At 44.0% G+C, this 25,387-nt stretch overlaps 1 protein-coding gene across 5 annotated transcripts in view; it reads left to right on the forward strand.

The window, feature by feature from the left end:
• KIAA1549L (KIAA1549 like) overlaps positions 1-25,387 on the forward strand; it is a 253,861-nt gene that overhangs the window by 143,551 nt on the left and 84,923 nt on the right. Inside the window, exons 2-10 of one of the 5 annotated variants that reach the window (XM_074337085.2) lie at positions 2,371-2,715; positions 3,493-4,965; positions 5,345-5,959; positions 8,017-8,132; positions 10,275-10,494; positions 11,312-11,445; positions 17,662-17,824; positions 19,371-19,430; positions 24,218-24,369. In XM_074337085.2, coding sequence (XP_074193186.2) covers positions 2,371-2,715; positions 3,493-4,965; positions 5,345-5,959; positions 8,017-8,132; positions 10,275-10,494; positions 11,312-11,445; positions 17,662-17,824; positions 19,371-19,430; positions 24,218-24,369 — 3,278 coding nt within the window. Of the gene's footprint in view, positions 1-2,370; positions 4,966-5,344; positions 5,960-8,016; positions 8,133-10,274; positions 10,495-11,311; positions 11,446-17,661; positions 17,825-19,370; positions 19,431-24,217; positions 24,370-25,387 lie in introns of those variants that run through there. The other 4 variants (XM_088789508.1, XM_088789505.1, XM_088789506.1 and 1 more) reach the window with 4 other exon arrangements.

Raw genomic sequence — 25,387 nt, forward strand, 5'->3', positions numbered from 1 at the left:
TGCTTTATTTGTGATAACTCGCATTATGGCGGTGGTCTAGAACTGAACTTGCAAAACCTCTGAGGTATGCCTGTATGTGGATGTTATATTCACCAGTATAAATGCCACCCATATACAGAACCAAGCAAGGCTCCATGAAAAGTATGAAGCTGACACTAGCTAGGGGAGAAACAATAGGGAGGATTGAGGGATGAAAGCAGTATCAGCCTTCCATGTAAAACTGTAACACTGAAATTTTAGAAATTGTAGAATTGTAATACTTCCATGTAAAGTGACTGAGGGTGAACACTTCCTTAGGCTGTATGTGGTAACAGAAATGCAATTTCTATTGCAAACCATGAGGCAGTTCCCAAGGAGTGCATGCATTTTAATGAAATGCTGTGTTAGAGATTGGTGTCCTATAGCTGTATATGCCACTTATTTCTGTGTAAGGGGTTTTGGATAACAAGCCTGAGGGAATTGGGCCCTGCAGGTAAGGGCTTTAGTGATTTTGATCTGGCCATACCAAGACAAAGGAGCTGAGAGGGGCTTTGAGGATGGCTTGCCCAGGACAAGGGGCTGGTTTTTGCTTACAGAATGGAGTGAACAAGTCCATTGACTTTAAAGTATATTGGTTTACACCCTGATGTGTTTTAAAAATGACTGAAGGCCAATTTCTTGGGTACCTGTAAGTCCCAAGAATGGGGAATTTTTAAAAAAATAAAATCAAAAAGGAAATTTTTTGTGTGATAACTAATTCAGAGTAAAAGACACCCTCTGTCCTTATTTTTCCAAGTCTTAAAAAATGAAACTGAAAACAATAATTCAGAAAACCATCACTATTTAACTTTTGTGACTGCAGAGGATATTGCATATTCTAAGAACTCAAATATTCTAAGATTTCTGGTTTTGTTGTTTGGTTTTTTGTTGGCAGAATACAAGGGGGGTGGACTGAAGACCAGGCACTGGTTTGAGAGAAGCAGCAGAAACAGAAAACACTGCACTGGGAACCTTGTGTCTGGACCTGCTTCTGTCCCTACTCAGTTATGTGGCTTCTGGCAAATGGTGTCCCCTTTCTGGATCACAGTGTCCTCTTTTGTTAAAAAGAATTAACGAAAAAACAGGGGCTTAGAGACTGTAATGACAACTCATTTGTGTAATGCTTTTTCTTTTTTTTTTTTTTTAACTTTTGTTGAGTGCTTTTCTGCTTGGAGAGACCTTCCTTCCACCTCCATGACTTCATTTGCTCCTCACAGCAGCCCAGCAGGGTAGTTACTGAGCTTGTTGTCCCCACTTTATACAACAGTGACCCAAACAAAGACGCACCTACAGCTCCAGGTGGCTGGAGGGCGCATGCAAACCCAGATTTTCTGGCATCAGCGCTTGGCTTGTTTGTTTGTTTCTATTAGACAGTTCTAACGGTTTTTTGGGCTAATAATGTAGAGAGTTCTAGAAGTACCTTTTCTTTTTTCGTTTTATTTTAAAATATGTGCAACAGCACTTGAACACCTCTGGGGATGTCTGCACCCTCAGCACGATAGAGCCATGGAAAGAGGGACAGCATCACCAAACAGGATGTTGTTTCTCTTCCCAGTGGTGAAATTTCTAGCTTTCCAATCAGTGATTTCCTTGCCTCCTTTCCTGGGGAGGCCACCTCTGTGTCCTGTCTGCTTGCCCTTGTGCCTGCAGCTCTTCACATAGGAGCTGACTGCGCTCAGATCTCCTCAGGGACTGCAGTGACACAGGCCTCGTGAAAGGTGTCTCTGGTCCTAGGTGGGACGTGAATAGGTTTTCTCTCAGAGATAACCTAATCTGAGAGACATCTCCTTTGCTTTTTGACATGGCATGAATGATAGCGTCAGGAATCCTTTGAAATCGAACAAAATAAAGATGTCTGCTTTGTGCCATCTTTCCAATCACAGGCCATCTCAGTTATTCTGCTTGACGTGCTTTAGGGTCCTAAAAAAAAGACTTACATTTGGGTACTTGGTCCTTTCATTTTGCGTTTGGGGTTTTTGGATGAAATTTATTGTGGTATCATTGGCCATGGCAGGTAGTCATGTTCATCTTTGATTTTTTTTTGTATTGTGAGTTTCATAGTCCAACTCTCGGAGATGGTATAGAAAAAAAAGATTTAAAATACATAAGTGTGTCCCGCATCTTTGCTTAAACATCACTTCACAGAGACTGCTTCTCACCAACCTTGCCCTGTAGGTTAGCTGTTCATTTGCATATTTATCATTACTTAATTCATGGTTTTAATGTGTTTAATGAGTCTTTGTGATGAGATCTGAGCAGTACCTGTCTTGCTCATCCCTTCTCTCCAGGACCTACCTCAGCAGGCACTTCATGATGACCTGATGTCTGACTGCTCGATATTTCATTTCGCAGGAACAAACAATCTACAGATAACTGTCACCCCAACCCCAGAAGCATTTCCTCATGGGAAGTTGTTACCGATTTCACCAACATGGCCTTTCTCAGAAGTCCAGTCTTCCTCAGCAGTGGACAGAATCAAGAATGTGCTGGGACCATCCCCTGACAACACAAGCGTGCTACAGTTTGCCCGAACACCTCTTCCCAAGACACACCGCAGAGCTAGGGCTCACGGGGACTTCTCTTCTTCCCCTTACCAAGGAAGTGGATATAGCACCTCCCTCGAACCTTCCAAGGATTCCACTGAGTCCCTGGTCCAACCAAGACCGCAAAGGGGAAGAGAAGCAGCTGCCGAGACAGGTTTGCCTCACACCAGCATGCTTCTCCCATTGTCCACTGTCCCATCAGTGACATCCTTGAGTGCTGTCCTCCCATCCCAGTCAGTACGCGTAGGGACTCCTTCCATTCCAAAACAGCATTCCCCGAGGTCAGCTATCCTCCCACTTCTCCCACAATCTCCACCATCCTCTTCATTGACTCCTGACTCATCTCGTTCCATCATCTTTTTGAAGCCAGCTGAGCGACCCACCAAAGTGCCTTTATTCCCTCAAACAGCTCCAACTGATTCCTCTTCAAGTCAGAGTGTAGCTAACCCCCCAAACCCGCTTGCTAATGAAATGAACCACACTCCACCCCAAAATGCTCAGGATTTAATAAGCATCCCTCGCCTACGTTTTTTTGGATCTTCAACAAAGCAATATTTGGAGCTATCCCCCACCAAGGGTCCCCGCTCAGCAGGCTCCCCCACTCCTGAGTTTTTGAATTCCATGGCAGAATTGGCCCATGTGTCTCCCCATCCCCTAGCACCTGGAAGTCTTTGGCTTCCAGGTAGAACTCCCTCAGGGTCAAGGTCGGACATGGATTCAAGTCCTGCATCCACCCAGTCAGTCGAAGCTGAGGTGGCTGAAAAAGTGCACAATGGGGTTTCTTGGCCGGCTTTGAAGAGTGCCGCAGCGAACCATGGGGCTGTGCCTTCCCTGTTCCAGACTGCAGAGGCAGTGGCAGTGGAAATGACCAGCAGAAAGCTAGCCCCTGCTACTGCAAATGAGTCTGCTAACCCACTGCATTTGTCAGCAGCTCCAGAGAATTCCGAAGGGCCCGCCCTTTCAGCAGAACACACATCCTCCTCTTTGGTGCCTTCTCCTCTGCCTCTCACCACAGCCGACCGAGGACAAGCCATCCTCTCTGGGACGATTCCTGCATCACCATCGAATGGCGCAGCACCAGACTTTCCCTCCACGGCCCCTTCCTTCCAGCTGGCACAGAATCATGCCTCGCCCTCCGCCGAACCCAAAATGCCCACTCCTCAGAAAGAGGGCTATGATGGACCCCCTCCTGCAGCAGCTACAGACTTCCTCCTGTCAAGCCAATTTCCTAATTTCCTCTCCACGACTTGGACATTTCCCCTGCAGAAAGAAGATAGTGTAATAGCTGTTTTAAAGAAAAACAAAAAGGCAAATTCGACAGTTGCGCTCCAGACCCTTCCAAGTAAGGAGAGCCCAAGTCTTCACACTGTAAGTGGATTCACCTCCGATTTTAGCACTGATCACAGTTCATCTACTGTCATTACAACACCAAGAACAAACCTTCCTTCAGAATTACCTCCACGTTCCGTTCCCTCCATACTAGCCTCCCAGACTGTTTCCCCATCTCCCAGCTTTTCCAACAGCAAGCCAGAGACTTACACAGCTGCAACAGACCATTCTGAGTTGCCAGTTTCATCTTCCAAACAGGTGACAGCATTTCCCTCCTATACTGAGGTCTATGATTTCTCAACAATGGGAAACGTGAAAAAGCCAGCAGTCACAGATGTCTTCTGGAGTTCTCTTTCAGCAGAAACTGGATCCCGTTCCACAGAACCAATGCTATCTGGCTTGCTGCAGCAAACAAATTATGATCTAAATGGGCACACAATTAACTCCGCAAGTTGGGACACTCATTCAGCTTCCTCTACTGCTCCCAGCGGTTTAACTTCAGCTGTTCGTCCCATAAAACCTCAGAATTTCAAAGACACTGCTGGGCATTTAGCAACTGCAGAAGGCATTAGTATTCAGGAGCCAGTCCTTGATACAAGCACCAACCAGCCGGTCCAACAGTCAGATGTTACTGTGGTTGGAAACCACACAGATGTCTTGTCCACAAGTAATAACAACCATTCCAGAGGCTTCCAAGCAGCTGAGGTTGAAGATTACCCACCTGCAAGTCAACATGTCTTGTCTCATCCCCATTTACAGCTACCTGCCCATCCAATACGTTCTCTCTTGCTAACCTCTACAAGTCTGCCTTCCACAGCTGGCTCACAGGAAATGCTTTCAGATGGAACGGATACACGTTTCCAAATTTCCAGTAACATCTATCCGTCTCCTGTACTAAATGCTTCCGCACCATTCCAGAGTATCCTGAGACATCACTCTACTGCTGAATCTCCTCTGTCAACCAGTGCCTTATTCAGGCCCCCTTCCAAAGTGCTGCTGGCTTCTCAGCGCCCCAAGAAATGGACAGGTGCAGCCACTAATGCAGGTAGTTTGCTTCCTGGCACCCAGAAAACAGGTATGACTGCTTCCGTGGCTAAAGCGTCTTCGAGCTCAGCACAGATCCCCAGCTTTGCTCAGAAGGAGCAGACACACCCTCTCAGGCTGATGAATGAGTTAGCAACGCCATGGCCATGTAGTCATGCCCTTGATCCTCTGCTGACTTGATTTTTTGCAAAGTATTCAGCATTTAAGTGTCCTTATTACCAACCATAGCTTTGCTCTAAGAGGCATTCTCATTGTGGTTAATTGACTTTATGAGCCTAAGCTGTTTTGCCTAAATTTCAGAGCACAGAGACTTTTCACCCCCACAAACCCGTAAGTCACATCCATTCATCACCACAAGTGACGTGTGCACTGCAGGCCAATGACAAACTTTGCTTTTTGTCTCTTTACAGGGGACTCCTCAGTGTCGCCTAAGGCAGAACCGACAGTAGCAGCTGCAGCTACGTTGTTTCTGAGGAAGTCAAGTCCACCAGCGCTGTCTGCAGCCCTGGTTGCTAAAGGTACCAGCAGCAGCCCTTTGGCCGTGGCCTCAGGATTAGTTAAGAGCAGTCTGACCACTGCTGTAGCTAAAAATGTCACAGACTACGGAGCATCTGGCCCAAAGGCCACACCAGGGGCAGTCCACCCAGCCTTCTCGATCACACCAACCTACATGTTTGCAAGATCAGCACACACCATGAGCGCTCACACCGCCAGGCAAGGGAACGTGGGCACTGCCTCCGGCCTGTTGTCCACAACACACCTCCCCAGGAAACCACAAGCCATGCACACGAACTTCCCAAATCCCACCAGCCTAGACATGCCCAGGACGGCCACCACACGCCCGCTGACAATCACAGCAGCCTTGACGTCCATGACCGCACCAGTAAGGGCCACCCGCTTGCCACCTCTGCCAGCAGAAAACTCAGATACTGCTCTTCCCGCTGCGTCGACACCTATGGTCACGACAGGCAAAATGGCGTCCAACCTGGAGTGTCAGATGTCCAGTAAGCTCCTGGTGAAGACGGGTAAGATTCCACTCTCCTGTTTTTACTTGAAAGCAGCCAGTACATAATGGCCTCAGAGACGCAACAGAATTATTAGCTTTCTTTCAGATCCGTGGTTCTCAACCAGGGGCAATTTTACTTCCTCCTCCCCCAGAGGACATTTTGGCCACAACTTAGAGGGTAGGGAGGGTGCTACTGGCCTCTAGTGAGACAGAGACCAGGGATGCTGCTAAACAGCCCACGGTGCACAGGATGGTTGACGACAAAGAATAATCCAGCCCAGAATGTAAGTAGTGCCCAGGTTGAGAATCCCTGATCTTTATCAAGTGACAGGAGAGGACCAGCATGTGACACGGATTCTAGTCTTGGGATCAGTCCTGATAGCAGAGGCCCCTGGGAAACCAGTTCGTCCAGGAGTCCGAGAAAGCAACTAGGCACCAAGGTTTACCTGTAGAGAGAATAAGTGATGTCTCACATGAATGAATGATGTGTTAGTAAAGTATAAAATCCTGGGACATACTTCAGATCTCAGAAAGCCCTTTTGTCATGTATTTTCTCAATCAGCAGATACTAAAAGTACAGTTACAGTATACTATGTGGGCGCCTGGGATTTCTTTTGATGTTGAAAAGGAGACAGATCTTCTTGAAAATGTTGCAGGGGGGAGGTGGATGCTGTCTTTTTAGGCCCCACCTCCCAGTTGCTGCAAACTAGGCCAGGAAGTCACGGAGTCCATTTAATAGAGTGGTAGTGTTTGCTATAAAAAGCATTAGACATTATTTGAAAGAGTATGCCAATGTGGAATGCTCGCATCCTGCCTTCCTCTTCACCCCACAAGGAACTAAATGAAATTATCTCATGAGACATATCCTATTCTAAAATGGGAAATTGTGAAACTGGGCATAGCTGCAAGTACAGTATCTCCTTCTCTATCTCAAGAAATTGCACCATCTGGTGTTCTACTTTCCCTCCCTCTCTCCCTTCATATCTATGCCTCCTGCTTTGAGTGGCAGGCAACCTCAGCCACTCAGATGCAGAAGTCGGGAACATTCTCCCCCTCTCTTCTTCACCAGCCCCTCCCTCCCCTGTCACCCCAGCCACACCTAATCACCAGTTCCTTTCAGGTCTACTTCCTGAATACCCCTTCTCTCCACCTGCACTGCCTAGATCACACTGTCACCGTCACTCACCTAAATTTCTGCAACAACAGCCACATTTATCTCTCTGCCTCAGACCCCCACCCCCAACCTGTTCTCCAGTCTGCAGTCAAAGGAACCTTCTAAAATGCATGCCTTTGCTTAAAACCCTTCACTTCCCATTGGCCTCAGGACCCAGTCTGAACACATATACTGAAGTATTTCACGTCTCTCCCCTGTGCCTTTGCGTTCGGTCTTCCCTCTCCTGGGAGTGGGTGGAACAGTGCCTCCCCCACTTGGCCTAGCTCACTCCCATTATCCTTTAGGACTCAGCAGAAGTATCATCTCCTCCAGGAAACCTTCCCTGATCCCTATGCCCTTGCCCAATTCAGGGCTAGATGCTCCTCCTAGGGGCTCCAACAGCGTCTCGGCTTCCCTTTAAATAGCACCTGTCACATTCAGTCTCAAATGCCTATCCTCATCCCAGGTCTCCATCCTTGTCTCTGTCACACTTTCAGGGTGGGGACTGCCTTCCTGCTTCAGGGTTGTTTTCGGCTGCAGTACCTAGCTCAGGGCCTGCACTTAAGTTAGGCTCTCAGGGAATGCAGTTGTGGGAATTTCCTTGCATGCAGACCTGTCAGAGCAGGCCCTGCTGAGCCCCACCTCTGAAGGTCACAGGCAGCATTGGTCAGAAATGAAGTGCCACCAGCGCACTAGCTGTCTCTCCACGAGGACCACACAAATGGGTAGGGCCTTCTTCCTTGAATGAGACCCAGAGAACTGCTACTCTAGCCCACCCCTCTCAGCCCAACTGCTAGCTGAGTGGACCTGTACTCACCGGTTTTCCTCAACTTGCGGGGGGTGGTGGTGAGAGAGAGGAGGGCTTCTTTATTAGGAGGTCTGCTGCCTTACCTTGATTACTGCACTTCTGTTTTGTCCCACAGTTCTCTTTCTGACCCAAAGGAGAGTGCAGATCAGTGAAACCTTGAAGCTCAATGTAGCCAGAGGGCTGACACAGGCATTGCGGAAGGCATTCCACCAGAACGACGTCTCGGCTTACGTAAGCCCCTTGCTTTTGTAACCAGACTAATCCGTCTGCATCTTCCTCTTGGGTCCAGAGTATGTTTCCTCCTCCCTGGGTACCATAACCATGTTTGCAAGAAGTAGTAAATTTCTTCATTTTGGCACATAACCCATGTGTAGTGACTGGAGAAAAAGGTCAAATATCAAGATAGAAAACAGGCTAATTGCCCTATGCCTAGATTTTTTTTTTTTTTTTTTTACGTCTGGTTATACTGTTTGAAATTGTCCTATTATCCCATTGTTTGGGGATAGTATTTAATATTGTTAGTGCAATTCTCCTGAAACCATCCATTGCTTTTTCCTTTATCTTCCTCACCATTGTAGATAGTGATTTATTTCTGGACATTTAATTATCACTCTGACTCGTAAATTGGGTCCCACTTTGCTTAAATTGCCAGCAGCAGAGAGGTAAGTAAACATTTTTTGTCTCCAAATACTTTAATGCCAGGTACTATTTGACAACTGCTGGCCAATTTTGATGGCATGTCCACGTGATGGAAGCCTTGCTTTACACACTTTTGGTTTGATGCCAAGTTTTAAAGCAGTAAATGTGATAGGCAGTTGGTGGACAGCCCTTTGCACCACTTAAAAATATTGCTTTGGCCTCTTCCTTTCATGCTTTGTTCTACAGCTGCATTCAGCTGGGTGGTCCTCCCACCACCCCAAGGACTAAGAATAAGGTTTGGTGCATAGTTTATTGGTCATTGTCACTCTCTTTTATGCAATTCTGGGGCAAAAAAAAAAAAAAAAAAAAAACGAAAGAAAGAAGTGCCTTCCATCAGAGGCTCCTGTGGTTTCTGCACCAGAAACTTTATTTGCAAGTGGAAAATGTGAACGTTTCCATTGGTCGCCCTGTACAGTTTTCAGTAAGCTTCATCATTTGCAGACGACCTTTACAATTTTTGCCTTTTTTCCATATCATCACAGACCGCTACGACAATTGGTACTATGTATTACTTTTTTCTTCAATCGGCTCATTTTAAAAAACTTAAATATATTTCTTTTGAAAGGATGTTTGATATTACCACAAATGGAAATCAGGATCATTTGCCACAGAGAAAAGGTAATCATAAAAACGAGAATAATGGGAACAACTTGTTAACTTCAAGCTAGACATGGTGGGCAAAAATATGATTAGCAAGGTTTGGAGAGGTGTTAAGAGTAAATGATCCCCAAACTGAGACTTGGTCCTTGAGGTAATTAGAAGGATTAGTACAGGAGTCACTTTCTCTGTGGTGTTGCTTGGTGCTGTGTCCACACTCTGTCCATAAGTATCTCTTGTTTCACCTAAAGCCATCTCAAACACCACCTTGGGGAACAAAGTGTGGAGGAACCAAAGGCATACCCAGCCTGTTGCAAAATCAGTTGTCTTGGTTTCTTCGGCAAATACACACCACACGACTAAGGAAGATGCAAGAATAAGGGTGGGGAGGAAGTGGGTGTTAAAAACACCCTGAGTTGTTACTATAAACACTAAGAAAGCAAAAACAAATAAGAATAAATTCGAAAGCCTCAAAATCTTCCAGTTGGGTTAAAAGGAGCTCAGATCATCAGTGTCCCCTAGGACCCAGCTTTAAGAGAAACTCTCATCATCCACCCCTGCCTTGGTCTTGAATCAACTTCTAAGTCAAGAATGGAGTCAAGTCTGAGCACTTGTTCTCTCAGCTTCTAGAGAGAGGAATTCACCTCATTTACTACTTGACCCCTGTCCTGAAGGTGCCCCCACTTAATCTATCATTTCTGTTTTTTAATTTTCACAATTGATGAGAAATATAATAAAGCTGTTTTCCCAGCATTCCACTCCCCGGCACTCTCTTTTGCCTGCTGTCTCGGGTGATAAGTGGTGCTCACAAGATTATACTGAGGCACTTAAGGAATCAAAAAAGCACAGAGTTAATTCTATTCTGTGTAGGTTCAATATAAATTATATTTTTGTTGTATTCTGACATTTTGAGACTTGCCTTCCACGTATGCTTTATAGGATTATTAGAATATGTGTTGAATGAGATCCTATGCCCCAGCCATGCTAAATAACAGTTGTGGTCCTAGGAAACACCAAGAAGAATTTAAAGTACTGTGGAAATAAATACAGAGGTCTGGGGGTCCGTTTGTTTCGTAGGTGGATATCCTGGAACATTCTCACAACGTCACAGTTGGTTATTACGCTACGAAAGGGAGGCTGGTGTACTTGCCTGCCGTAGTGATTGAAACGCTGGGTGTTTATGGGGTCAGCAACGTCACTGCAGACCTGAAGCAACATACCCCGAACTTGCAGTCTGTGGCACTACTTGCTTCTCCATGGAATCCCCAGCCTGCAGGCTACTTCCAGCTGAAAACAGGCAAGTAACCCAGAGGAAAAGGATTCTTATCTGTTCTGGGATTGGGGGCGTTACCAACAAGCCACCTGTTTAAAAGCTTCACTGCTAACTGCTCTGTCATTTCTTAAAGTCCCTTCTTCAAAGGGCTCTGAGAATCAAGTGTCCAGTGCCCTACACCTCAGCCTAAACTTGTCCTGGATTTATTAGAAGTATTTCTTCACAGGAGCCTTTCTTCCTAATGTATGTAATTAGTACTTATGTGCACCAAGTACTGTAATATTTTTTCTGTATTGCCGATGGATACTGATAAGAATGAATATCCATAAAAATCTATGCTTTAGCGCAACACGTTCCAGATGCCACTGAATCAGAGTCTCTGAGCTTAGGCCTTGGAATCTTTCTTTCAAGTTCCCTGCTGATTCTGATCTTGTGGTTTGTAAACCACAAAAGTGGAGACACCATTAAAATGGAAAGACTCAATCAACTTAGTAATGCAGGTCAACTGATTACTTTTTTCCCTCCAACGCAACGGAAGGCACGATTTCTCTTAGGCTATTTTTTGTCAGTCCTGAAATAGCTGTCTACATATTCAATCAAATGAAATCACAAAATCCTTTGCATTGGAGGGAATCTCAGGTCCCATCACACTTTTAATTCTTCTGGGTTATAAGTCATTTTAAGAGCCACCTCCAAAACGACAACCAGAGCTTGTTATCTTTACTTGCCTAATTTCTCTGGTGTAAAATCGTGCTGTTTTATATTATGAGCATGACTCCTATCAAGTCCAAGGAAAGACGACACAGCATTGGTGAGCGCTGATTTGCCACTGTCATTCTAGTGCTTCAGTTCGTGAGTCAGTCCGACAACATACAGTCCTGCAAGTTTGCTCAGACGATGGAACAGAGGCTACAGAAGGCCTTCCAGGATGCTGAGGGGAAGGTCCTGAGTACCAAGAGCAACCTGACGATTCAGGTAAGGAGGAGGGCACTTGAGCCATGTACTTAACAGAGGCCACCCATAATGCAAATGTTGGCAAGAATGTGGTCCCCCATTTCAAAGCTGCCTGGGGTAAATGGAACTTTGTACTTTGGGTGTGTGGTGTAGGTAGGAGAAGGTACCACTCTGGGGCCAATGATTTGAGTCCGTCTCAGCCACAGGGAGGATGACTGGGGTATGGATGCTGTGTTGCTGTCTACCTGCTGTGGTTTGGGATTTTATATTTTTTGATATGATGCTTCCTTGGGCCTTTCCAAAACATTTATTATTTTTAAAATAATAAACTGAAATGTACCATATAAGACATGTCAAATGTCTCATAAAATGAATCATATCTAAATAGCTAACTCACTAAGATTTGCCTATTCTGTGGCTTTCATTGAGGTATTTTCCAGACATGCGAATGAACAATCACCTTACTTTACACACACACACACACACACACACACACACACACACACACACACACACACACAACTTAGGGCTTACTATGTGCCAGGCCTGTGCTAAGTGTTTTACAAATGTTTTGCTGCATAATACTCAAGACATCCTTCTGAGGTATTATTACCACCATTTCACAGAAGAGGAAACTGAGAGAGAAGTAAGAAACTTCCAGAAGGTCACAAGGTTGATAAAGAATAGAACAAGGACGTGAGCCAAAGCCCAAACTCGTATCCACCAAGCTATACTAGCATCAAGGCAATGTAGAAATGGGATCCTTGATGAAACTTTTGGTAAACACACGAATTATCCACGCCTAGTGTACTGTATTTCAGCTTCCTGGATTTACAGCAGACATGGCATCAAAAGGCTTTCTCAGACCCGTTTTTTGTCATTGTATAGATAGATACCATCCCACTAAAGACAGATGATGCTTAATGATATTTCTCCAGCTCCCACATTTCTCTAATTAACTGTACTATCCAATGTCTCTATTTTTACTGAACTAAAAGCCTTTGCAATGAAACCCAGTGGTTTTTAAATTGACATTTAGCATAAGTGAATTATCAGCAAAGCCACTATGCTGTAAAAAGCATACAATTTAATTTGAAGGGGAAGCCTTCCTTTTCTAGATTCATCCAAAGTATACAAAGTAGCTCATTATGATTTGTTTCATGGTAGACTAAAAAAAAAAAAAAAAAAGAACGTGTCACAGACTTAAGATTTATGTAAGAAGTATGACTCAGCTCCTTTGGGGAGATCTTTTGTTTCTGACTGGATTTGTGATCCAGTCACGATCCAGGTGCTCAAGTCTAGTCAGAGTTTGGCAGCAGAACATACTCTAATTGTATTCAGAAAGCAGGGACTTATTGAGCAACTGCTATTTATCAGCACTGGAAGGGACACCAAGATAGGAAAGCTGCCCTTGGCCTTAAGAAGCCTCTCTTGTGTTGTTGTATGATAGTCATGGGCCGTGAGATGAAATTTTATAAAGCAGCTAACAAACCTTCCTTGGAAAAGATTACAATAACCAACTCAAACATTATGTCTAAGTAGATTTTAGATGCTCTTGAACATATTAGCAGCTCTTGAGATGAATGGATAATTGGGTAAATTGTTTTATTAGCCCCATTTCTCTTTTTGCCTTGGCTGACAGGAAGCCCAGAGACAAAGTTGTTGCCTGGGAGTAGTAACCCTCTAAGCCCCTATATAACACATGGATAGCTGTATGCTAACCATCCCCCTGTGGCTGTCTTTAATCTGTTTTTCCAGGACCTGGTTTTGTAACTGATAACTTTCCATTTTGTTGTATTAAATATAATTCGGGGAGCACCTTAGATCCTCTGTGGAATAAGAACACATAAATAATTTGTTCAGAGAGTCATTGAAAAAGTGACTTATTATTTTTAACTTGTACAGCATTGCTATTAGTGGTTAGCTTATAGTAGTCTCAATTAGGACTTCTTGGTAGAGGTGACAGAATCCAAGGTCACAAGGCTTGAGCAAAAAGAGGAAGTGATTGGTTCATGTGACTGAAAGGTTTAAAGCTTATTTACTTCAGGTACAATTGGATCCAGGTGCTTACATGATGTCTTGATGTAGTTCTTTCTTCATCTCTTGGCTTTCCTTGCTCTGGACTGGCATTATCCACCGCCCGGTGGGGGTGGGCCCTGCTACCTCCAGGTTTGCCTCATCCTTATTGCTCACAGTCTCATGGGACCAAAGTGTCTTTTTGTGTCATTCCAGTAAAAATCCTGGGATTAGTTCTCATTGAACCCACTTTGATCGTGTGTTCATTTCTGGACCAGTGACCATGGCCAAAGACGTGACTTGTCCCAATCAACTAGACCTGGCTGAAATGCCCACTCCAGGAACGTGGGTGGGGCAGCCCTACCCAAAGCACATGAACTGATAGGAGAGACGAGGTGTTTCCCCATGGAAAATTGTGGTGCTGTCATAGAAGAAGGGAAAATGGGTGCTGGGCAGGCAAAACAACAGCTTTCCGTGCCATCTGCCTTGTAGGTCTACTTAGCTCAATGAATCGTGGCATGAGTGCCTGGTAAGTAAGAGATGAGGTCAGAAGCTACAGGAGTCTAAGAGTAAAGAAGTGATAGGAAAGTGCCCCCCACAATGGCTGCTTCTGGCAGACAGGGCATGACTTTCAGGGAATCGTGATATGACCTTGGTCTCAGGACCTCTTCTTCGTGATGAAGCTACCAACAATGGTCACACTTTTCTTAGCTATGAAACATGATAATATTAAAGAATACACAAATAAATGGAAAACCAATGCTCATGAATTGGAAGACTTGATATTGTTAAAATGTCAACACTTCAAGAGCTATCTAGATTCATTGTAATCCCTATCAAAATCCCAGTAAAAATTTTTTTGCAGAAATAGAAAACTCCATCTTAAAATTCATATGGAATCTCAAAGGACCCTGATTAGCCAAAACAATCTTATAAAGAACAACAAAGTCAGAGATCTCACACGTTCTGATTTTAAAACTTACTACAAAGCTATGATGATCAAAACAGTGTGGTACTGGCACGAAGACAGACATATAGACCCATTGAACAGAATACAGAGCTCAAAAATAAACCCTTGCATATATGGGCAAATGATTTATGACAAGAGTGCCAAGCCAGAGGAGAAAGGACAGTCTTTTCAACCAATGGTATTGAGAAAACTGGATGTCCATAAGCAAAACAATGAAGCTGGACCCATACTTAGCAACATATTCAAAAATTCACTCAAAATGTATCAAAGACCTAAATATAAGAGCCAAAACGGTTGAAATCATAGAAGAAAAGAGATGAGAAAAACTTCATGACATTGAATTTGGTTATGATTTGTTGGCTATGACACCAAAAGCATAGGCAACAAAAGAAAAAATACATAAATTGGACTTCATCAAAATTAAAACATTGTGTGGATCAAAAGGACACAATCAAAAGGCAACCCATGGAATGGGGGAAAATACTTGCAAATCATGTAGTTTCTGATAAGGGGTTAATATCTAGAATACATAAAGAACTCCTACAAATTAATAACAACAACAAAAAACCCCAAACAACCCAATTAAGAAATGGGCCAAGAGGACTTGAACAGATATTTCTCCAAAGAAGATTTATAGCTGACCAATGAGCACATGAAAAAATGTTCTACATGACTAATCATTAAGAAAATGCAAATTAAAAACACAAGATAACACTTCACACCTATTAGGATGGCTATTATTAAAAATAATAGAAACTAACAAGTGCTGGTTAGGATGTGGAGAAATTGGAACCCTTGTGTATTGCTGGTGGTCATGTCAAATGGTGAAGCTGCTGTGGAAAACAGTATGGCAGTTCCTCGAAAGATTAAACATAGAATTACCCTAGTATCCAACAATTCTATATCTGGGTATATAGCCAATAGAATTGACAGCAGGGTCTTGAACAGGTATTTGTACACCCATGTTCATAGCAGCATTATTCACAACAGCCAAAAGGTGGAAGGAACCCCAAGTGTTGATCCAGAGATGAATGGATAAATAAATGTAGTCTATACATACAATGGAATATTATTCATCCTTAAAAAGGAGGAAAATTCTGACATAGGCTCAACATGGATGAACCTTGAGAACATTATGCTAAGTGAAATAAGCCAGTCACACAAGGACAAATATCTGTATGATTCTATCTACTTACAAGAGAGACTTAGTTTTGTCAAATCAATAAAGACAGAAAGTATAATAGAATGGTGGTTACTAGGGGCTAGGGAGGGGACCAAATGGGAAGTTATTGTTTAATAGGTACCGAGTTTCAGTTTGGGAAGATGACAAAGGTCTGGAGATGGATGGTGGTGATGGTTACACAACAGTGTGAATGTACTTAATGTCATTGAACTGTACACTTAAAATGGTTAAAATGGTAAAATTTATGTGTATTTCACCACAATAAAAAAGTATGAAACTAATGTAATATTATATGTCAATTATAAAAAAAATTCTCAGCTAAAAATATATACTTACCTGGTCAAGTGTGATATGTGCAGAGGCAACCATACTGCAAGCTGTTTGGGACCCAGTGCAATTTAGTTTTGTTCAAAGTGGAAAATAGAATGTTTACAACAGAGATAAAGGTTGCAACGTTATTTTAGTTATTATTTTCTTAGGTGACAGTACAGTGAGGTCTTCTGAATTGTTCAGAACAAAGTGCCTTTCATTTTGGTAACTTGGGAAAAAGGCGGAAATTCCTGTAGCGAAACCATGTTCCAAAAATACTTGTAGAGAGGAGAGTGGGAGTTGACCAGAAACGCAGACTCAGTAGGTTATTATCATGGGACCGTAGGCTCTGTAATAGAGAATTTAAAAGGAACTTCCACTTATGGGAAAAAGTGAGAAATAATGTGAAGAAGCTGTTCTTGACAATCTTCCTCAAAGTAAGGTTTAAAAGGAAAGTTGCAGGAATACTTATGTCTGAGCGCCCAAAAGCCTGCGAAAGACAGGGAATCAGTCAGCTCCTGGCAGGAAGAGAGGGCACGCTCAGATGAAGGCAAGTTAAGAAAAGTCCAATAAAAGGGACCCTTCACAGAAATGTGGGCAGGCTTTAGGGAAACCACAGGGACAGGCAGTACCCAAGAATGGAGCAGTTGGGGCCGAGGGTGGGGGTGCGAGGGGAGGGCGTGGTTACCATAAGCCAGAGGCCCCCCACTGTGCCACAGGAACTGTGCCCCCCTAGGGAGGGAGTCCGCAACACCAACACCCTGACCCCACTCTTCTCCCTCTTTCACATCCTCTTCACCTCCCTTGAGCAGAAGCCAGAGGGCAAAGGATCCCACTGAGGTGGTCTGCAAGGCTAGGCTCTCTTCTGGGGCTGCTGAGAGGGGGTAGCAAGTGAATCCGGAGGAGGAAGGGACGACAAAGGCTGTCTCACCAAGGGGAATGACTTCCTACTGCATCTGTTTTTCAAATCTTATCTGTAGAGTATTTTTGTCCAAATGTTGACCCAGAAAATCTCCAGTAACAAAAAAACTGACTTAGACAAAATGTGAGAAGAAAACCACACCATCTTATCGTAATATTTATGTATCCTATAGGAAATTCATAGACCAGAAGGAAATGGAATTGCTCTCTAAAGAAGTTATTTATTTGATATTTCTGAATTCCTTTTGTAATCAGGTTCAGTCACTCTGTCCGTTACTAGGTTGGTGGCATTCCCTGTCCTTTCAACTTTAAAATTCCCCCAAAGTTTGACTCAGGTTTTCTCTGTCTGAGCAGTTGAGCCATCCTTAAATTCGATATTCCTATGTTCTGTTTTGTATTTTCTGAACTGTAAAAGGAATCTGAGACAATTTAGCCCCTGGAAAAGATGTACACACCAGTGGTTAAAAACCTGAAGTCAGACTGCCCAAGTTTGAATCCTGGCTCTGTCACTTGCTAGCTGTGTGACCTTGGGCAAGTCCCTTGATCATTCTGGGCCTCAGTTTCCTCCTCTGTAAAAGGGAGTCATAACTAGATGCACCTCCTAGGATAGTGGTGTGTATTAAATGAGATAATATGCCCTTAGCACGATGCTTGGCACGTAGCAAACAATCAGTAAGTGACAACTATTGTTATTCTTGTCTCTCCCTTGCTCTTTTTCCACCTCCCTTTCATTCCTACCCTCAACTTCGGCTTAAACTTCTCCTCCCACAGCCTCCATGAAACAGACCCTCATCTTATATGGCATGTCTCCCTCCCCTTTCCTCCTGTGTCGATTCAGATTGTGAGCACGTCCAACGCTTCCCAGACAGTCACCTTGGTATACGTGGTGGGCAATCGGAGCTCCTTCCTCAATGGCACCGTCGCCAGCAGCCTCCTCCGCCAGCTCTCGGCTGAGCTGGTGGGGTTCTACCTCACCTACCCGCCGCTCACCATTGCCGAACGTGAGTATGTCCCCATCTTCATACAGAGACTCTGCCATCTTCCCTGGGGCCTTTCTCCATTTGCAAACATCCATTGTGCCAGGCTGCACGATAACTTTAGTCCTAAAATGACAATTGAAATATGTGATAAATGGGGACTGAATTGATGACAAGTTTATTACACATTGAAAAAAAGCCCTTGCTAGGTGCCTGTACCCTTTACATATCTCTTATCTCATTTAATCCTCACAACTGCCTTAGAAAGGCAGGTGCAAAATTAGCACCATTTTGCAGATGAGAAAACTAAAGTTTATTAAGTTTCATAAAATGCCCACTCTCCCATAGCAGCTCGTGAAACATGAAATCTGGGGTTTGAACCCAGGCAGTCTGCCTCTGAGCTTATAATACTGCGTGGTAGGATATGTGTCCTCATGGCTGTCTGGGTCGCTGTGATTTCCCCCACTTCTGCCATTGGTAAATATTCTGGGGCCTTCAGTCCTTGCCCTGGCTATAGAAATAATGCGACTCATTTGCAGTGACCCTGTGACTTCACTTGATGAAGTCCTCACACTCTTGTGGCGTCATCTTCCTCTGATGCTTCAGTTACAGAATCCTAGTTACTATACAGCAGACATGGGCTCTGAAGATGATGGAGCCTGTATTTTGTACCCAAACACTTACTTGGTAGCCAAAGGAACTAAAGATCTGTGCTCTTAAATTTAATTGTCGGTACATTTCTCAAGGTCAATAGGCAAGTTTCTAAAAAACAAAAACCCACATATTAGCAAATTGTTTCTATGTCCTTCTATGGTTCCTTTTGATATTGAATGAGATGATGTGTGTAGGTGTACTTAGCACATAGTAGCCACTCAGAATTTTTTTGAAAGTTTGTTTAATAGCAAGCTTTTGTGAATTGCCACCTAGTAAGGAAAGATAACTGGATTTTATAGAAAAGATGGTATCATAAAAGATGGCATTATATCACATGGCAGCACATGAAGGATTTATTGTCTTTCATTTTGATAGGTTGATAATAACACAGCTAAGATTTATTGAGCATTTACTGTGTGCCAGACACTGTGCTAAGCCCTTTATGCATATTAACTCTTATGGTCACTACCCCCTTTAGAAATTCGAACTGTTAGTTGCAAGCATTTGGCTGCTAAAACTAGTCCTTCATATTGGAAAAATTCATTCAAGGGATAATCATTCCTAAAAATGGTAGTGATGGTTGGATAATTTTTAAAGCAAAAGCTATCACTAAGACCGATTCTAGCTGTGGGTCTTGATAATACAGATGTTCCACTTGAGATGGTTTTCATGGAAAAACTGAAAGAGCAGAAATCCATAAACCCTAAAACAACTCTTCATCTGAAAGTAAGCTCTTTACTGAGTATTTTCATTTTCTGAACAGCAAGGTAGTTTTCACCTGTATGTTGTAGAGCTCCTAAGAATGACAAAGCAGGATTTAGCCGCTTCATATTTTGTCACCTATGTCCATTTCCCTTAACAATATTTACATATAAAACCTGTGAAAGTGATTCATTGTGTTTCTTATTTGTTTTAGCACTGGAATATCCCAACCTTGACATATCAGAAACAACCAGAGACTATTGGGTAATTACAGGTAATCTTTTATTTTATTTCCCCTTTCACCCTATCAGATTGGTTTGTTTTTTAAAAAGTGCATGTAAAAAAAAAAAAAAACCAAAAAAAATTAAAACTGCATGTTATTCAGTGATAGGATTGGCATCCTTTTTTGGTCCTGTCCTATAAGTCAAGGAGTTACTTCCACAGGATCAGGAGTAGGTGGAATAAACTGAAATAAGAAAAGGCATCCCACTGAAGATGAATATTGTGAGGTGGGTCCAAAAGTCATTGCGGTTTTTGCAATTATTTTTAACCTTGTAAACTGCAGTTACTTTTGCACCAACCTAAGAGATAAGGACTTCGAAATAGCAGGCTGCAAAGTCCCACACAGTGGTGTCCTCTTTGCAAAAGGTGGGCTGCTCAGAATGTACAGCGTGAACCTGTGGACATCCAGCCGTGGCCATGTGAATGGTTGCCTGTCTGTTTAAAGGTAGCCTTTCTGCCCTGCCCTACACAACCCCAGTGAAAGTCAGAGGAATGCCAGGCATGCACTTTCCTTTCTCCCCTGGCATGAGGCCCACACCCACACTAATCCTGGCACAGCCCAGGCGTGTCCTGAAAGTGAGGGCGGATGGAAGTAGAAGGGTGTTGTGGTGGCATTTTCTTTTTTTTTTCCTTGACATTTCCCAACTGAGCTTTATGAAACAGCAAAAAAAAAAAATAGTTCTTGGTTGTATTTTTCAAAAGCCAGACAGTAGCTCTGAAAATCACAGAAGCAAGAATTGGAAGCAAAGAGAGAAGCCAGGTGTTTATAGGAAGAAAAGTGACCAGTCCAGCCATACAAGGAAGGGACAAGGAGGAGAGGGTATTAGTCTGCTAGCGCCGCTGTAAGAAAGTACCACAGACTGGGGGGGATGCGGTGGGGGGTGGGCATCAACAACAGGAATTTATTTTCTCACAATTCTAGAGGCTGGACGTCCAATATCAAGGTATAAGCAGGGTTGGTTTCTTCTGAGGTCTCTCTCCTTGGCTTGCAGATGGCCGTCTTTCCTATGTGTCTTCATATGGTCTTCCCTTGTGTGTGTGTCTGTGTCTTAACTTCTTCTAAGGACACTAGTCATATTGGATTAGGGCCCTCTCATATGCTCTCATTGTACCTTAATTGCCTTGTTAAAGACCACCTCCAAATATAGTCCCATTCTGTGGTATTGGGGTTAGGACTTCAACATCTGAATTTTGGGAGGACACAATTCAGCCCTGGGCAAGCAGGTCTGTCTGAAACCTATCCTTTTCCTTCCCCATCTCCTCCATCACGTGCTGTCCCAAACAAGCTGTAGGTAAGTTGCTGTGTTAAATACCACCAAAGCATCACACACCCCTGCTGGATGAGAACTACTCAAAACCTCTCCTAAACTGCAGAAAATGGCATTTCTTTCTCCCCTGCAGAGCCATGGATATGCAGAGATGATGTTACCTGCCAAGAAGACAAACTAAAGAAATGTGTTTAGAAAGAAAAGAAAAAAAATCACAGAGTTTATGCCCGAGAGAGACAATGCTAACCCAGCAACACATTTTTGAAGCCAGCAAGTTATGTAACATTTACAAAATCATGATTCCTTCACCAGAAATGCTGCTTTTTAACTTGCAGGCATTTCCCCCCTTCTATTGACTTTTAAGGTTTCTATCAAATAATAATAATACACCACTCCTAAACGTGAGCTGTCCTACGATAGACAACCTCCTGTTTCATCCTTCCCCCCCCCCATGGACCTGTGCTCGCCCTGCTTCTGTTGTGGGGACATAACCTCAACAAAAAGCTCCACACATGGTCTTTTCAGGATTCTCCTGGAACTTAACCCCTGCCCCCTCACCTATGTAACCCGCATTTGTTATTGCTCTTATGTCTGTGGGCGATCAGAGTAAACAGTGGCCTCCATCACTGTGTTTAGGGCTTTGGGGATCTGTTAATGCTTGGGGGAACCGACACCAGCCTCAGGATGAACCCTCCTTCCTTCCCTTTGGCTCATGACCATTTTCTCACCCCGGGGGCAGCCACCACCAACCGTTTTCTGTTATTTACAGAAGTGGGAGATTGGGAACTGAGAGGAGAGGAAAGCTTTGTTCATCCTGTTCAAACGTCCAGTCCCGTGAATAACCACTGCCTTTTACTCCAGGCATTCATTGCGGGTACCCCATCTTCTGCTGATTGCTAACAGCCCCAAGGATTAGGGCAACTTTCCTTTCTCTAGTTTGACATATGTTCATCTGTTTCCCCCCTAAACTTATATTAAATATATTTTTGTGTGCGCTACACTTCCCCCGCCCCCTGCCCTGAATGCGGGTCTCTCTTTGGTGAAATAGCATGACTGAGGGTGAGTCCTGCAGTCCCTCTTTACACGGAACCCAGGGGCGACCCTGCTGTCCATGGATCCTGCCGTCAGGCAGGACAGAGAGGTACAGGCTTAAGAGTGCGGCCTGACAAAGGTGAGAGCCCATCTGAATTTTGAAACCTGTCTTTATTTCACCCACCAGAGTTCTTTGGCTAGGAAAGAAGGGGACACATTTGAACAAAAACAAGTGCCTTATAGCACTGTGGTTCTTCACCACAGCACAATCAGGAATACATTATGATCCCTGTGTTTTCAGATGAGCAACCAGAGCCCAAAGGAACTAAGTGACTTGCCCAAGAACACTCGGTAAAAAGGAGCCATGATTCAAACCCAGACTCCTGACTCCCACCCCCCAGCTGTTCCTCAGCTGCCTCCTAAGGACACATTCTCTTTGCGAATAGAGCAATGATGCATGTGGGAACTGTCCAGGTGCTGATTTTGTGTAACTCTGGGGGAGGTTCCCGTGGCCTTCTACATGTCTCCCCTCAATTTTCAAAATTGTAGTAAAATACGCATAACATGCAATTTACAATTTTAACCATTTTAAGTGTATGATTCAGTGGCATCGAGTACATTCACAGAGTTGTACAACTGTCACCACTATCTATTTCTAGAATGTTTTCATCACCTGGGGGCTTTGACTATCCCTTTTTCTGATGTCTGCCCTTGAATCATCACTGGGGTTCCCATAAAGTAACCCAGGACGATGTCCCTTGGTGTCCTGTGTGCCCTCTCCCTCATGTCCAGTGGTCAGGAGAGGTCAGCTTAAAGGCAATCCTTCAGCAGATGGTTGTATAAGTTTACTAGAGGGGCATCTTTGAACCAGCAAGAACACGAGCTCTCCTATTCGGGAGAGGGTGTAGGCCATGTCAGAGAGGATTCCGGAGGGACTCTGGGGCGCCTGCCACAGTGGAAACAGTGCAGGAACATTTTATCTTTGTTGGCAGGAATTCTGCTGACAAGTGAGCTGGGAGTTCCTCACAAGGGCCCTAGAAAGAGAGCTGCTTTAAACCCTCCTTGGGGATTATTTGGCATTTCTGGCTTCAAAGAAGTAATTCCTGAGACTCAGCTATGGGTTTTATTTCTCTCTTGATCAGTTTAAACATTATTCTGTATCTCCTTACTGTCAGCTGCTTGTTCTGGCCCTGTGTAGAATGCCATCATAACAACACATTCTTTATGTCCAAGCTATTTCCATAGCTCAGTAGATGAATGGTATTAATGATCTTTGGGACTGTGGTAGAACAAACTCAATTAAATGAAACATCTTGTGAATTTGGGGTTCTTGAAGATGAGAATTGTTTTTAGCATTTTTTATTTCATGGATGGTTGTGTTTAATGGCAGTATTTGTGTGTTTGGGGAGGAAGCGTGCTTCCCCAGGGACTTGGAGGAAGGACTGGAATTTTGGGGTTAACAGCAAAAGGCAGTCACCCCATAGTAAGTGGTCGCTATGGTCCTAGCCCTAATGTTCATTAAAATCCTCCTCCATGCACTAACCATCGCCTGGAATTCCATCATCACCGCCATCCCTATTGATGACAGGTACCCTGGTGTAGATGAAGCACAGCAGTGGTGGAGGGATGGAACGAGAGAAGTTTCATTCATCTTCCATCACCAGACACTGTGCTGAGCTGCTTTCTACAACTTGTCTTGTTTCAACCTTAGAGCCCATTAGGAATATATTTGCTGTGATGTAGGTTGTCTTCTTCCCTTTATATAGAGAAGGACTTGGACTTGGGGCTGGTTGTTTGCCTAAAGTTTCACAATTGGCAAGAGCCCACTCTTTCTATTACTCTGTTCTGCTCCCAAATGGAAGAGTTCCTGAGAAGCCCTGGGCAGCTTTTGTGGTTGTTCTCAAAAGGACCCCACACAGGAGGGAGAGATGAGAACCTTAACAGGTGTAAGAGACCATGTTGCAGGATAGAGCTCAAATTCCACAGCAAAGCTATTGAAAAGGAAAAATAGAAATAAAAAAGACTAGCCCTGAGTCAGGACTTACAAGTGGTAACCAGCAAAAAAATCCAATTAGCCATACCTGTAGCTGGGCTGTATTCAAATATGGACTCTTTAACAACACATATAATCTGCAGTGAGGTTTGGACTTAATACAGCAGCATTAGACATGTCACAGCTCGTGGAGCATAGAGCCCAGGCTTTGGAGTTACACAGGCTTGGGTTTAAACCCTGACTTGGCTGGTTATTAGCTGTGACCATAGACAAGTCACTTCATCTTTCACCATCTATAACACGTGGATAGTGACTTCCAACTCCTGGGGCTGATGTGAGGGTAAAGCGGGATAAGGATGGCCAATCCCTAACATGAGGTAGGGCCCATGGCGCTTTGTGACTGGGGCAGGGCCGGTGGTGGTCGTGGTTCCTGAGTCAGCAGGGAGTCTGTCCTCTGAGCAGCCCCTCTGCCTTCTGCCTCCGCAGTGCTGCAGGGTGTGGACAATTCGCTAGTGGGCCTGCACAACCAGAGCTTCGCCCGGGTCATGGAGCAGCGCCTGGCCCAGCTGTTCATGATGTCCCAGCAGCAAGGCCGGCGGTTTAAACGGGCCACCACCCTAGGAAGCTACACGGTACAGGTGAGTGTGCACGAAGCCACTGGGGTCTTCTAATAAATGTGTGTGGGGGGGTGCTGCCTGAGACTAAGTAATCATGCTGTGTGCAAAGGAGCACCTACACCACAAACTGACCAAGCCATTTACTCAACGCTGCTTGTAGGGCTCGGGGGGCATGACATCAGAATCAGGAAGGAGGGGGAGAGTTAGCTATTCCCCCGACAGTCTCACTACTAGATTATGAGGAAAGGGGATCTCGGAACAAAATCTGCACACATACACATATTTATTCAACAAAAAGTTAGAAGTAAGCAGGCACAAACTACTCTCCAACCTGTTCTGGAGGCTGGATGAAGTCCCAGCTCTCGGTGCTGCCAGGTCCTCTCACCACCACTGCTGTGAATGGCAGATGCACCCATCGGTATTCCAGGTGCAGGATTCTGTTATTTTTATTTAGTCGTTTTTAACAAACAAACAGAGCCCTCCAAGTTGATAATGGACACATGACCACACAGGGATTTAGGCTAGGGAGCCATAGCAGATACCGTTGGTGCTCTTCCCAAATTCCCTTACCCTTTCTCTCAGTACCTGTGGACTAACAACAGCTACCGTGTTTCCCCGAAAGTAAGACCTAGCCGGACGATCAGCTCTTATATAAGACCAGGTGTTACATTATATTATACTATATTATATTATACTATATTAAAAATCCGGAACTGACTCTGGGTGATGAACACACAATGGGATTTATAGATGATGTAATACAGAATTGTACACCTGAAATCTCTGTAATTTTACTAACAATTGTCACCCCAATAAATTTAATTTTAAAAAAAAAATCCGGTTTTATATTGTAGTAAAATAAGACCGGGTCTTATATTAATTTTTGCTCCAAAAGACGCATTAGAGCTGATTATCCAGCTAGGTCTTATTTTCGGGGAAATGCAGTACTTTGGAATCTTTATTGAAGGGCTGCTTTTGAGATGCCACAACCCACTTTGCCCACGCCATGGCTGGCCAGACGTGCCTGGGAATTAACCAG

This window comes from Rhinolophus sinicus, chromosome 14 (assembly GCF_057876585.1).
Source record: "Rhinolophus sinicus isolate RSI-liver-muscle chromosome 14, RSI-T2T, whole genome shotgun sequence".
In the NCBI taxonomy this organism is placed as follows: domain Eukaryota; kingdom Metazoa; phylum Chordata; class Mammalia; order Chiroptera; family Rhinolophidae; genus Rhinolophus; species Rhinolophus sinicus.